The sequence below is a fragment of the Gymnodraco acuticeps genome, unplaced genomic scaffold (genome assembly GCF_902827175.1).
Source record: "Gymnodraco acuticeps unplaced genomic scaffold, fGymAcu1.1, whole genome shotgun sequence".
Taxonomy (NCBI): Eukaryota; Metazoa; Chordata; class Actinopteri; order Perciformes; family Bathydraconidae; genus Gymnodraco; species Gymnodraco acuticeps.
Genome location: NW_022989942.1, coordinates 163,846 through 176,248, shown reverse-complemented (window position 1 = coordinate 176,248; position 12,403 = coordinate 163,846). Strand labels below are relative to the sequence as shown.

General features: G+C 40.5%; 1 protein-coding gene across 2 annotated transcripts in view; it reads left to right on the top strand.

Annotated features, from left to right (window-relative positions):
• The window catches only part of fam102bb (family with sequence similarity 102 member Bb), a 34,404-nt gene that overhangs the window by 18,084 nt on the left and 3,917 nt on the right, over positions 1-12,403 (top strand). Inside the window, exons 7-10 of one of the 2 annotated variants that reach the window (XM_034210192.1) lie at positions 6,258-6,356; positions 8,488-8,716; positions 11,017-11,153; positions 12,189-12,258. In XM_034210192.1, coding sequence (XP_034066083.1) covers positions 6,258-6,356; positions 8,488-8,716; positions 11,017-11,153; positions 12,189-12,258 — 535 coding nt within the window. Of the gene's footprint in view, positions 1-6,254; positions 6,357-8,487; positions 8,717-11,016; positions 11,154-12,188; positions 12,259-12,403 lie in introns of both variants that reach the window. The other variant, XM_034210191.1, reaches the window with a different exon arrangement.

Sequence of the window (12,403 nt, the reverse complement as noted above, 5' to 3'; positions counted from 1 at the left end):
CATGTTGAACTAGAGAATGCAATTCCTGAAGAAATTGCTAGTGGGAATGCTTTATGCTGAAAAGCTGACGCTAAACTGCTATGCTGAAATGTATTGTGTAAGAAGAAAGTGAATAATTTAGATTGAAATGATACATGAACACTGGGGGCTTGAATGTGTGATGAGAGAAGAAAATAAAGTAAAAAGGCTTGGAAAAGCAGCAGAATATTTGAACTGCAAACGTTTGAACTAACTTGATGTTGAATGATCTGTCGCCATGCCAATGGCATTTGATGACATCCCATAATATGCTTAGATGCGTTGATGGCTGCATCGTTACCAAACCTGTGAAGTTTTGGGCCATTTGGAGCATTTTCACTGAAGTTATGAGAAAACCGTGTTTCATGGCGAGCATTGTGTTGTCATGGCAACGGCATTTGAAGAAATCTCAAAACTGTCCCGTAGATGTCTTCACGGCTGGACTGTTAGCACACATGTGAAGTTTGAGCACTTTTTGAACATTTTCATAGGAGTTATAGCGACATCGTCTTTCATGGCAAGGGATGTGTTTCCATGGAAACGGCATATGATGAAACCCCATAATTGACGTAGAGCTGTTGAGGGCTGGACCATTAACCATTATCTGAAGTGTGGTGCTGTTTCCATGGAAACGGCATATGTCATATTTGATGTGGAGCTGTTGAGGCATGGAGAGTTGATATACAGGTGAAGATTGTGGAACGACCGGACCGTGTCTATTGGAGCTACAGCAACATCGTGTTTTATGGCGAGGGATGAGTTTCCATGGCAACAGCCCATGGTGAGATCTCAGATTTGGCGTAAAGCTGTTGAGGCATGGACCGGTGATATACAAGCGAAGTTTGGGGGACGATCGGACCGTGTCCATTGGAGTTGCAGCGACATCGTGTTTTATGGCAAGGCATGCGTTTCCATGGAAACGGCATATGATGACACCCCATAATTGATGTAGGGCAGGACCATTAACCATTATTTGAAGTCTGCTGCTCTGAGCATGTCAGTTGGAGTTATGACATCATCGTGTTCCATGACACAGGTGTTTATATTTGAGCTAATGACGTGTCCAGAGATCAAAGGTTTCCATGGTGTTCAAATAAATGTGGCAAAGGCTCAAATTTGTTGAACAACACATTTGTAACAGGTTTGTTAATTGACCAAAAAATATCAACAGTTGGAAGATTGAAAATCGGATTATTATTGGGATTATTTGTAGTCTTTGAAAAGTAGAATCATTTAGAAAGATTTGAACATTGAAGTTTCTATTTTAGAAAAGCTGACACTGTAGTGCATCGCTGGTTTTAAAAGTGATTTATAAGAGTCATGTTTAAAGATGTGCAATACTTAAAACGTTTATAAAGATCCTCTGAGTGTGTGTCATTAGTTAGCTGAGAAAATGTTAGGGATAAATACCTTGACATATTGACTACAAGAGCTTGAATCAAACAACCTTGCATTTGAAAGATTAACTGACATAGCAACAGTCGCACGTGGTATATAAGTGGTGTGGCTGAGTACTTTAAGGGTTCATGCATAGAGGGGACTTGAATGTGAAATAAGAACAAGAAAATAAAAGTCTAAATGCATGAAAAAGCAGCAGAATATTTGAACTGAAAACTTTAGAACTAAAAGTATACGTCACCAATAATGTCTAAAATATGTGGAACATGTTGAAGTCAGTGTGAAGTCTCCATCAGACGGAAAATAATAGGCTGAGACAGTCTGTTAAACTCCAGTGACCACGTCATTAGTCTGCTGCTCTAATTATGTCAATTGGAGTTATTACATTGTGTTCCATGACACAGGTGTTTATATTTAAGCTAACGACGTGTCCAGAGATCAAAGGTTTCCATGGTGATCAAAGGTTTCCATGGTGATCAGTGAGAGGAAAGCATTTTCATTGTTCTGAATGAGAGATAAACCTGTTACATGTGAATGTTTTGTTGAAGAACCGTAACAGATATCGGTGACATTTCAAAGCGTGAAGCATGTCAAGGAACTTGAGCATCTGAAGTGTACCTTTTGTATACTTTCGGGTTAATAATGTGGCCTTTTTGGCAGATTAACTAAAGGTGTGCGGCTGCTGTGGTGGGGAAAGATGAGGCTGAATTTACAATGGAGTTTAATGGAGACATGTTGAAAGTTGTTGTCACTTCATGCCCTCAAGAGGCATTTTGTTTAATTATTTAGCTTAATTTTATTTATTTTTTCACGCTACATGTACGAGATGTTTTCATACGTTTGTCATGAAAAATTATGTCTCAGGAATGTAGGCTTTGGGAATTATGGCAGGTTTAAAAGAAAATATGAAGGCAACATTAAATCTGTCCTCCACTCTAGCTGTGACATCACGCACTCTAAAATCTGAAGAAGGCCTCTTTACCAGATTTAAAAGTTGTGTTACACGAATAATGTCAGAAAGATGTGTGACATTTTAAAGTTGGAATGAGGTTTCTGAGTGAAAGTATGAAGGAGCAGTTAGCAGTTGAAGTTGCATGAAGATTTGTTGAAGTTGAAGAATTTCTCCATTGACTTCCATGTTAAAAATGGGATGTATTATGGGATGTATCTCTGGAATTCTGAAAGTTATGAATGATAAAAGCCATTGATTCCCGACCGAGCTGAACGTTTTGATGTTTGAACGGAGTTTCTGCGATGTTCAATGGAGAAGAAGCAACGCAAAATAACCCGGCGGAATAATAAATAATTTTGTGCGTAGCATAACAGATAGTTGGAATGCTGTGTCAGCATTCCCACTAAATGAAGAGTTCATAATAATAATAATAATCCTTATATTTATTATAGCGCTTTATCAAAGACTCTCAAAGCGCTTTACAAATACACATTACACATACAGATCATACATGTAATGGTCATCTACTGTGGACAATACCCACAGGAGCAAATTCGGGTGAAGTGTCTTGCCCAAGGACACAACGGCCTGACGCAGTGGGGCGGGAGCGGGTTTCGAACTGGAGTTCCCCAACGCAATGAAGAGTTCAGTCAGGAGGGTCCAAGCAGGCCAGGGAAGATCACAGAGAATGCAGGTTAACTGATGTGGAAGGTGAATTGTTTTACCTCACCAGCTCCTTGGTTCAGTGACACGCAAAAACAGCCTGGTTGACCAGAAAAGGTCCCGAAAATACAACTGGACTTCCATTCATGTTCTCTTTCTGCAGTGGAGTAAAGCCCCTGACACACCAACCCGATTTTGGGAGTCAGAGGCAGTCGGGCATTCGCGGCGCCCTACTCAGGTTGGTGTGTACTGCACCGTAGTCTCTTTACGGCAAATTTTCACACCTCCCGCGGCCGATTCAACTTGTTGAATCGGTAGACAGTTGGCCAAAGAAAGTCGGCCAAATAAATCACTCTGATTGGCTGTTCAGCTTAGCGAATCAGTGCATGAGAAGCGAAGCGGAAGTGAGGGACCAAAACAAACGATTAAGAAGGCACACACAGACCGACAGAGCTACTGTCTACCACTGTTCATTTACCTATTGTGAGCATCACATGAAAATGTATATTTTGCAAGTAGTGGCCATTATTCAGATGGGTGTTTCTGTCTGCCCCTCTATTCTTTCTCCCATTATCCTCCACAATCTGCCTAGAAGTATTTTAATGTTGTAGCTGTTCAAGATGGTCATTTTAAAATGTGTTAAAAATATACTGTTAGTAGTTAAACCAATAATAATGTACGGTTGCAACTGACAGTTATGTAGGCAATTTTTTTATTAACGCTGTGTGATTAAAAGAATAAATACAAATAGCAGGATAGGCAATATAAAACTTTATTTCGTACCTTGATACTACAGCCATTGATAACACAGCATTAGACATATTTGGCAAACTCTTTTTTTCCCTTTTTTTTCAAAAATTGTATTACACACTATTTTTATCGTATTGTATTTTTGTCGATTGTTTACATTGTACAGTTCTTTAGACATATTTGCTATATCTTATCCCACTGAAAAGGCACTGCAACGACACCGTTAAAATATTGGCATAGTTCATCCCTGTGCTGCTTGGCTCGAGCTGGAATATTGGTGCCGGGTGGCCTGCCGTAGTTCAGGGTCTTGTCTCCATCTTCCTGGGACAGCTCTCGACACAGGTTCGGGAAAGCCCCCTGAGCTTCTCGCTGTAGTATCCATGTTTTCACCCATTTAGTGCGGTTTCTCCTGATTGTTCGCTTCCGCTTCTTAATCTCTGCAGCCGCAAGCAACACTCCAATTGCTGATAACGCCAGTACCGTACGATACATGTTTTCGATCGAAGAGAGAGAGTGAAAATGGAACCCAGATGCTATTTGTTGTTTGTTTATATCACGCAGTCTGTTCTTCTTCTCTCGGTGTATAACGCAGTCTGTCTTCCGGTTGTTGCCTCTTTTGAATGACGAATACACACTACCGCTGCCTGCTGGTAAGGACAGTTATTGCCACTCGTCGACTGAAGTCTTTGCAGTGTGTTCGTAGGCGGACGTAAAAGTCGGGACACCTTCGGTACGCGTTCTTTGGTCCCAGGTTGGTGTGTAGCGGCCTTAAGATCTCCCTCCCCCACACCTCTCAGGTGTGACTTACTAGGCTTGTTTGAGACGAGCTGCGGCTCGCCTCGAAAGTAGACGAGAATAGCCGATCGCAGCCGGGGGAGGTCTCAAAAAGCTCGCCTGAAGTCGGACAGCTCGGAGTCGGCTTGTTCTTCTTCTTCTCTCAGTTTTTTGGCAGATTGCAAACAACTTTAAGGTGCATACCGCCACCTCCGGAGTCGGCTCGACTCGGTTTGCATTTATAAAGAATGCACACATGTTTAATCATTAATGTCAGATATGTACTAAGTAAATACATTTGTTCCTGCTCAAGATTAGATTCTACTTTATTGTTATTGCACATATTACAGGTACTGAGACAACGAAATGCAGTTTAGCTTCTAACCAGGAGTGCAGAAAGCAGTAAAGTGAAAAGTAATGTACACAATAGACAGAATAAAAGATAGAATGAATTGAATGATGAATAAACAGTGAGGGGTATGAATACACTAGATATACACAGCAGCCTGAGAGCAGTATGAACAGTGTGTATGAATATGCTAAGATATATAAAGTATGAAAACGGTAAGCAGTGCAAAGTATAACATATATAGATATTAATTTCATGATGATAAACATTGTGGAACAATGATGAAAAATGGGAATGGATGTGGCGACGTAAAAGTGACACAAAACAACAACAAACTTTTGCCGAGCCAATTGGAGAGTTTCATCAGCAGCACGTGGAAAAACCCACCAATGAGCGCTCAGCTCGAGATACCAGCGAGTCGTTTCCCATCAAGCATTTCGCTTCCGCAGCCCGTGGAGAGGAACCGCGCCGCCTCGCCGCGCCTCGCTCTCAAGGCTGCGGGCGTCTTTGTCCCACGAGATTTCAACGTCTCATGTAGGCGAGCCTCCAGAGCAAGTCGGACAAAATGACTAACCATCATGCAACGCACTAGCAAGACGTTGATCGCAATTGCGCAGGTCTCGCTTGTCTCAAACAAGCCTACTGTCTTGATTAGCTTCCCCCAGCTCTCAGGTGTGGCTTGTTGAGCCACTCCCCTTTGAACAGGGAAGGAATATATAGATTTTTTTGTTCTATTTGCCCCCGTCCTGCTACAGTAGGAACCTAAAAAAGTGTGTTTTGTGTTAGTTTGTATTCCAATCTTAGTTGATCAAAACACATCATTCTACCCTCTTCAAATAAGTCCTTTAAAATTGTGATACCTGCAATAACTTCCCATTGTTCAATCTGTCACCCATTCAAAGAAATTACTGAATCTGAATAATATAGCCGCAAAGCTGCAGGAAGTGTGTAGGAGGCAGAGTGGAGCTTTCTCAGTTTTTTGTATCTGTTGGCAGAAATAAGATATAAATCAACACAGCAATTAAAAAACTCAAGGTTTTACAAAATATGGATGACTCATGTAATGTAACATGAGAAAAACTGGGTTTGTTTCTGTTGTCTAAATTGAGACTAAATCTAGGTCATATTTGAAAAGGGGCCTTATTCCTTTCACAACAACTATATATGCCACACCTTTGGTGTTTTGAGCTCTGATAATGAGCAATGGTTTAAAAACTCGTTAGGCCCAAGTTTCTGATTCGAGGAGGCTGAAGAAAAGCTTGATCTAGCTTTTTTAACTTAACATTTTGTCTGGACTCTTTCAGCACTTTGTTTTTCAGTGTGTCTTTTCCCCTATTCTTTCTCATCTAGCAGAGAGTCGAGAAGGGAAGTGTCCTGTTGTTTCCGATGAACTCGGGGGCTGTGGCCACTCCCGAACATCCAGCTACGCCAGCCAACAGTCCAAACTCTCAGGTATGGGACCCCACATCAGAAACAGGTCAAGTTTTTAAGATTAATGTTATTGACCTAAGATGGATGTTAGGCAGTTATACATACCATTTTCTACAGATAAAGTATGTAGTTCTGTCTAAACTAGATGCCAGCCTCAACTTCATAACGCACAGGTCTTTTCCCTACAATTATTTGTTATTACTGGAGAAAATGTGTGGTAAGTTCCAAGGGAGAAAAGCTTCTTACTAAAGAGAGGTGGGAAGCGATTAAAATGATTTTCCAGTGACACTCCACCAAAGCAGTTCAAACCTGAGGCTCGAGTTTCCATTACAGACGGATCAGATGACTGCAATAAAAGATGAGAGGAAGTAGAGATGCACTGAGAGCAGTTTGAATGGCTCTCTTGATTATACATTTAGAAATCTATTTCCTGCTTCATATAAGTGTGAGACGATTGCTCTATCATGGCGGGAGTAAACTGATATTGTAATTATAAACTTTATTTATACAGCAATTTTTACCACACAAGTCTTTGTCAAGCATTTTACACAGTTGAACCAGGAAGAGGAAATATGGGCTGATAACATATGACAATTATAATAATGTAAAAAATGCTCAACATTAATATAAGATAAAAACCCTAATAATAAAAAAAGGGAGAGATGCTATGCTTTCTTGAAAACAAGTTGTGAGAAGTGTTTTTCTTTTATTCTGGATGCCTCAGCCTTCCTTCCTGCAGTCGTGCCAGTGTGTGCATGTCACCGCAACTCTACTAAAGTGCAACATCTTTTAACACTGCAATTAAAATCTAACAGCCCAACAAAGGGGGTTTCACCAGATAAATACTGTTTTGGTTCCTCATATGAACAGCAGATCAATGTAAATATCAAATTCATGTTTTAATTCAGATATAAGGCTGAACATCTATCTTCTACAATTGTTGTCTTTTTGAAAAGCAAAAATGTAAATGTGTGTGTACATATATTTTAGGGATGCTCCGATCGATCGGTCACCGATCGAGATCGGCCGATACTCACTCTCTACCGATCGATCGGTGCTCTCTAAACATGCCGATCGCGAGAGCCGATCGCATGACGTAAAATACATGACACTTTTCTCTGTGTGCGGCAAAACAAGCTCGCCAAAATGGCTTCACCGGTCTGGCATTATTTTAAGGTGTCCGAAAAAGACAGTAAAATAGCGGTATGCAACGTGTGTGAAGCAGAAATCCTGCAGCTCCGCCCGCCGAACCGGTAAGCGGGACGAAACACACAAGAGTTAGACCTAACACACTTAGCTATTTTATCTACCTCTGGAACAAGCTAAACTAGTTATTATAAATATATTTATTCCTCACTGTCGGGTCACTCATTACTGGATCAGTGAGCTGCATGAGATACTGACAGGCTGTCAGGAGAGAGGGAGAGAGGAAAAGAGAGCGCTTCCGCTCATTTCTCCCGTGTTATTATCCAAAGTGAATGTAAACTTGAATAATGTACATCATTTGAATGTAATAATTAAGTTGATTGTTGTTTGTGGAAGCTCCAGTGAATGAGCCCCATTAACTGAGTTTAAACATCACTTTAAATGGAAGATTTAAAGTGATGTTTAAATCTTCCATTTAGGCCCCGCCCACTCGATCGGTATCGGCCGATACTGATTCCGGCGATCGGCCCCGAAATTGGCGATCGGAGCATCCCTAATATATTTGCATAATGCATTCTAGACCACTGCTGTTAAACTGCTGCAGCTGGTGTTTGAAATATTTGGAATGCTACAATACAATACACATTTGCAGTATTATGTACAGGATCTTATCATGACTGTCCAATCAGATGCATTAACCTAGTGAAGGGGTAATTGGCTGCATTTATATAGCACAATTATCCAATGCGCTTTAAAATGTGCTTCTCATTATATCGAACACATTTAGCTGCTGGTCAGAGATCAGTTCATACCGACTTTTAGAGAGTATGATAAATATACCCTAAAAAAAGTGAACCCTAAGTCGACTCTAAAGACAATGTGAAAGAGGTCACTGTTACTGGTGAACCTACAGGTCAGATCTCCTGATCTCCTGAATCTCCATCCCCCTCAACTTTGTCTCGAGTTTTAGCTTCTTTTTGATCGGCTTCCCCCCCTGATCTCTCAGGATACAGCACAGGTCACTCCCGCTCCTCCAGCATGTCAGAGTTCAGCCACCGGAGAAACCACTCAGTGGGCAGCGCCTCGACGGGCATCGGTAGCATCCCAGAGCCAAGCGACGACCGAGAGTCCAGACCCTGTCCAGCTCTACCTGAACACCCGGTCCCCCCCGCAACCACTAGCAACCCAGCGGGGACACCTGTACGGAGCGCCTCGTCCTGTGAACGCCTCAACAGGTAGGTCATTTTAGTAAAGAAATATAACTTTTATTTGATTTAAAGCACATCCAGATAATAATCATCGTCATAGGCCTATTTAATAGAGGAAACCATCAGTAAGTCATTGTAATCTCTTTATTGTGTGTAATGATTACAAAACATAGAAGCCGTTAGTTAAAGGAAGCTAACAAACTTTAGATAAAACCCCACCTGAGACGGTCACATTTCAGGAAGCAGCTGTAGAAAGCAGCGAGGCAGAACAGCGGAAGAGTGTGGTTTCATTATGAGGTGTCAGTAGGGGGCTTTTGGTACTTATGAAAACGTTAGTCATTGTATTTGTGTGATCTAAAAATGTCCAACCATGAGACCATAAGCTGTTCAGACTCACGACTGGTGAGGGTTTTACCTTTTATGGGTTAAGCTGCACTTCATATTTAGCCAATCTCTTCAAAGACCAACTTTCAGTCATGTTGTTCTATTTAAATTCCTCTGACACTGTGGCATGTAGCATGAGAGAGAGATACAATCTATACCACTCTCAGATCTCCACATAAAATATGAAACCACTGGCTGCACGACAACCTCACATGACAACAAGGCTCCATGAAATGACTGCACCGACCAACAGATCGTCTGGCTCATATCCCTCTAAAACCAGATTTTCTTTTACACTTAAGTCCTGGATTTATTAATGAAACCAATTAGAATGAATGTGTTAATTGGGGGGCTCTAGAAGTGGTGGTAGGCACATTGTGTTACCTTCAGACTAGGGATGGGTACCGAGCCCCGGTATTAAACGGGCCCCGGGGCTGAATTATTAAAGACCGTGGTACCGTTAAGCTCCGACGTTAGCGGTCTTTTTATCGGTACTGGAGACATCTAAAAAATATATGTCATGTGTATTATTGCTACACAAACATTATATTGCAGTTTTAGTGTCGCCAACTCCGTTTCTAATACGCAAAAAGACTGCAAAATGCAAATGCCTGCTTGCGAGGGGGCGGGGCAGTTTACACACACACGCAGCTGCTACATGCAGCAACACACACACACACTGAGGAGATGGCAGAGAGAACGCGCTCCGAGGTGTGGTTAAACTACCCGTCTCGATGCTCGTTGCCTAAAGTGCAATAAGAGTTTAGCATGTAAGGGCAGTAACACGAGCAATTTGTCTAAACATTTAGCAAAAGTGCTCCACATTCAGACGGAGGAATGCACCGGGTTCCACTGTCTTTCTAGTAGCTTTGTAGCTCCATCCACGGGTAACGTTTCCACGTCAGGTGTTATGTATGCTAGCAGCAACACACGGAGTTAACTCAATGATACAAACATGGGTTAATGATTAGAGGTAACTGAGTTATTTAGTTTGTTAAAGTTTCAGCTATTCTGTTTACAGTTCTGTCATCACATTATTTAATACGATTTGTTAAAACGTTGTTGTTTCTTTTGATGTGAAATATTATGTATTTAATTTAAATAAAAAGCAATGTTAGTTTTGTTCACAATTTGTTTACCTTATTTTTTCTCTCCAAAAGAACCGATACGGGTACCGTTAAAAGACCGGACCGATAAGCGGTAGCGATAAAAGTAGTAGTACCGTTAAAACCTTAACGATACCCATCCCTACTTCAGACTAAGACAGGCTGGCTACTTCAACCCTTCAGTTATTTACCCACAAGAGATGTATCGGTGTTGGCATCTAACTCTAGATGATAAAGCACACTTCCTAAAATGTTGAATGGTTCCTTTAAATTAAAAAAACAGAACATTCATCAAATAGATTGCAGAAATATTATTGAAATCTATACTATCATATAGTATGCCATGAAAAAGTTACATTATGTCAAAACACAATATATATTGTCATTCAAAACCATAGTATATTCTCATAAAAGTTTTAGGTCTGTATTTTTATAAAATCAAGGTATAGATTGTCATAGAATAAGACAGTATATTTGTTTTTAAAATAAAATATTACCTAAAGCCAGTAATAATTAAGTAAGTAATAAAATGTCATAAAACATGTAGAAAAAGTCAGGTTAATATGACGTAAATAAAATAAAATAAATAAAAGTAGTTGTAGAGTATGTCATTAGAGTAGTACATGTTTTTGCCATGATGACCATAATGTAGTTTGTAATATTAGTGGCAACAAAAGTGATTTTAAACAGTGTGTTGATATCAACAAAAAACAAATTGTTTGGTGATAACTAGTCGACTAAAAACTTAGTGAACACACAAGCAGCATCATGTGTTAGAAGTGGAAGCCATTAATGGCCAATCAGACATAAAATGACTCTGGTACATCCTCCCCTCAGACACCCTGTTAAGCAGGACTCCATGGAGTCTCAGCTGAAGAGAATGGACGACACGCGGGTCGATGCTGACGATGTTGTGGAAAAGATTCTCCAGAGTCAAGACTTCACACCAAGCCTACTAGACTCCAGTGCTGAAGGTAGGCTACACATCCAGAGAAACAACATGGTGTCCTTTATCAAGTCTATCGCTACCGCCATATCTGCAGGATTTCATTCTTTGGGTAGTCATAGTTGTGTATGTGCTGTTGGCAGATTGTGGACATCGTCTCTAAATGGTTTAGCTAACAAAACTCAGAAGTATTCTTATACTCTGTAGCCATCCATCTATTACTCAAAGGAAAAAACCATCGTTCGGCTTTTTTATTTGTATTTATTAAGTTAAAAAGCCAAACATAAGCTAACTCTAGCTTCTTGGTTGGAGACATGTGAAGGTTTTTCTCTGTTGTTAATAATTGTAAATGTAATACTCTAGAGTTCTGGACTGATGAGGATGTCTTTGGGAATGTGTCTCAAGCAGACCCTGCATTTCTCCCTTTTTTTAAATAAAAATAATAACCAGACTTCATCTAACAATCCTTCAAATGTTCTCTTTTTTATGGGTTTTTGATGAATTTATAAGTTATTTTGTTAATAAAATGACAGAAAAGTTTGCAAAATGCTCATCCAATTTAGGAACCCAAGTTTATAATGGGTTTATGTTTTGTCTGTCAATGATATAAATGAAAGAGAAGCAAAAAAATGTATTTAAGAATCTGGTATGAGCAAATGTTTGGATGCAAATTCACTCAAATGCTGAATGAATGTATGAAAATAGTTGCCGACTTATTATTTGACTATCAACTAATCAAAAAGAGCTGATAGTATTGGTCATCAGTAGTCGCAGCCCTAGTCTGTGGTATGTCTCTATGTGTAAAATGCACAGCTACTTGAATGACAGTAATGAGCTCGTGGTATTTTGCCACAGCATGACTCAGTCGTACTCTGAGGCGTGAGGCATTGTTTTTCTTTCCAAGGTTTCATCCATCTCAAAGCTAGGAAAAGAAAGCTGCTGTCAATACATGATTATTTTTAGATTGCCTAGCAACTGGCTGCTCGTCATAACAAAAGGTATACAGGAGGATGTGGGCACTCTCAGTACTGACCGCATGTTACTGCTACTCTATCTGTTTCAGAGGAAGGCTTGCGCCTGTTCGTCGGCCCTGGGGGAAGCACGGCGCTGGGAAGCCATCACCTCCCTACCAGGTGAACTTTAGTCATTATAAAACAATTGTTGCTCATAGGAGATGTAGCGGGGTCAACCGGTAATGGCACTTGGAACTCTCTCCGGATCGGAGTACAATAACTATGTTTTATTAGTTGAGGCTTTTATTGTCATATGGCTCTCTAG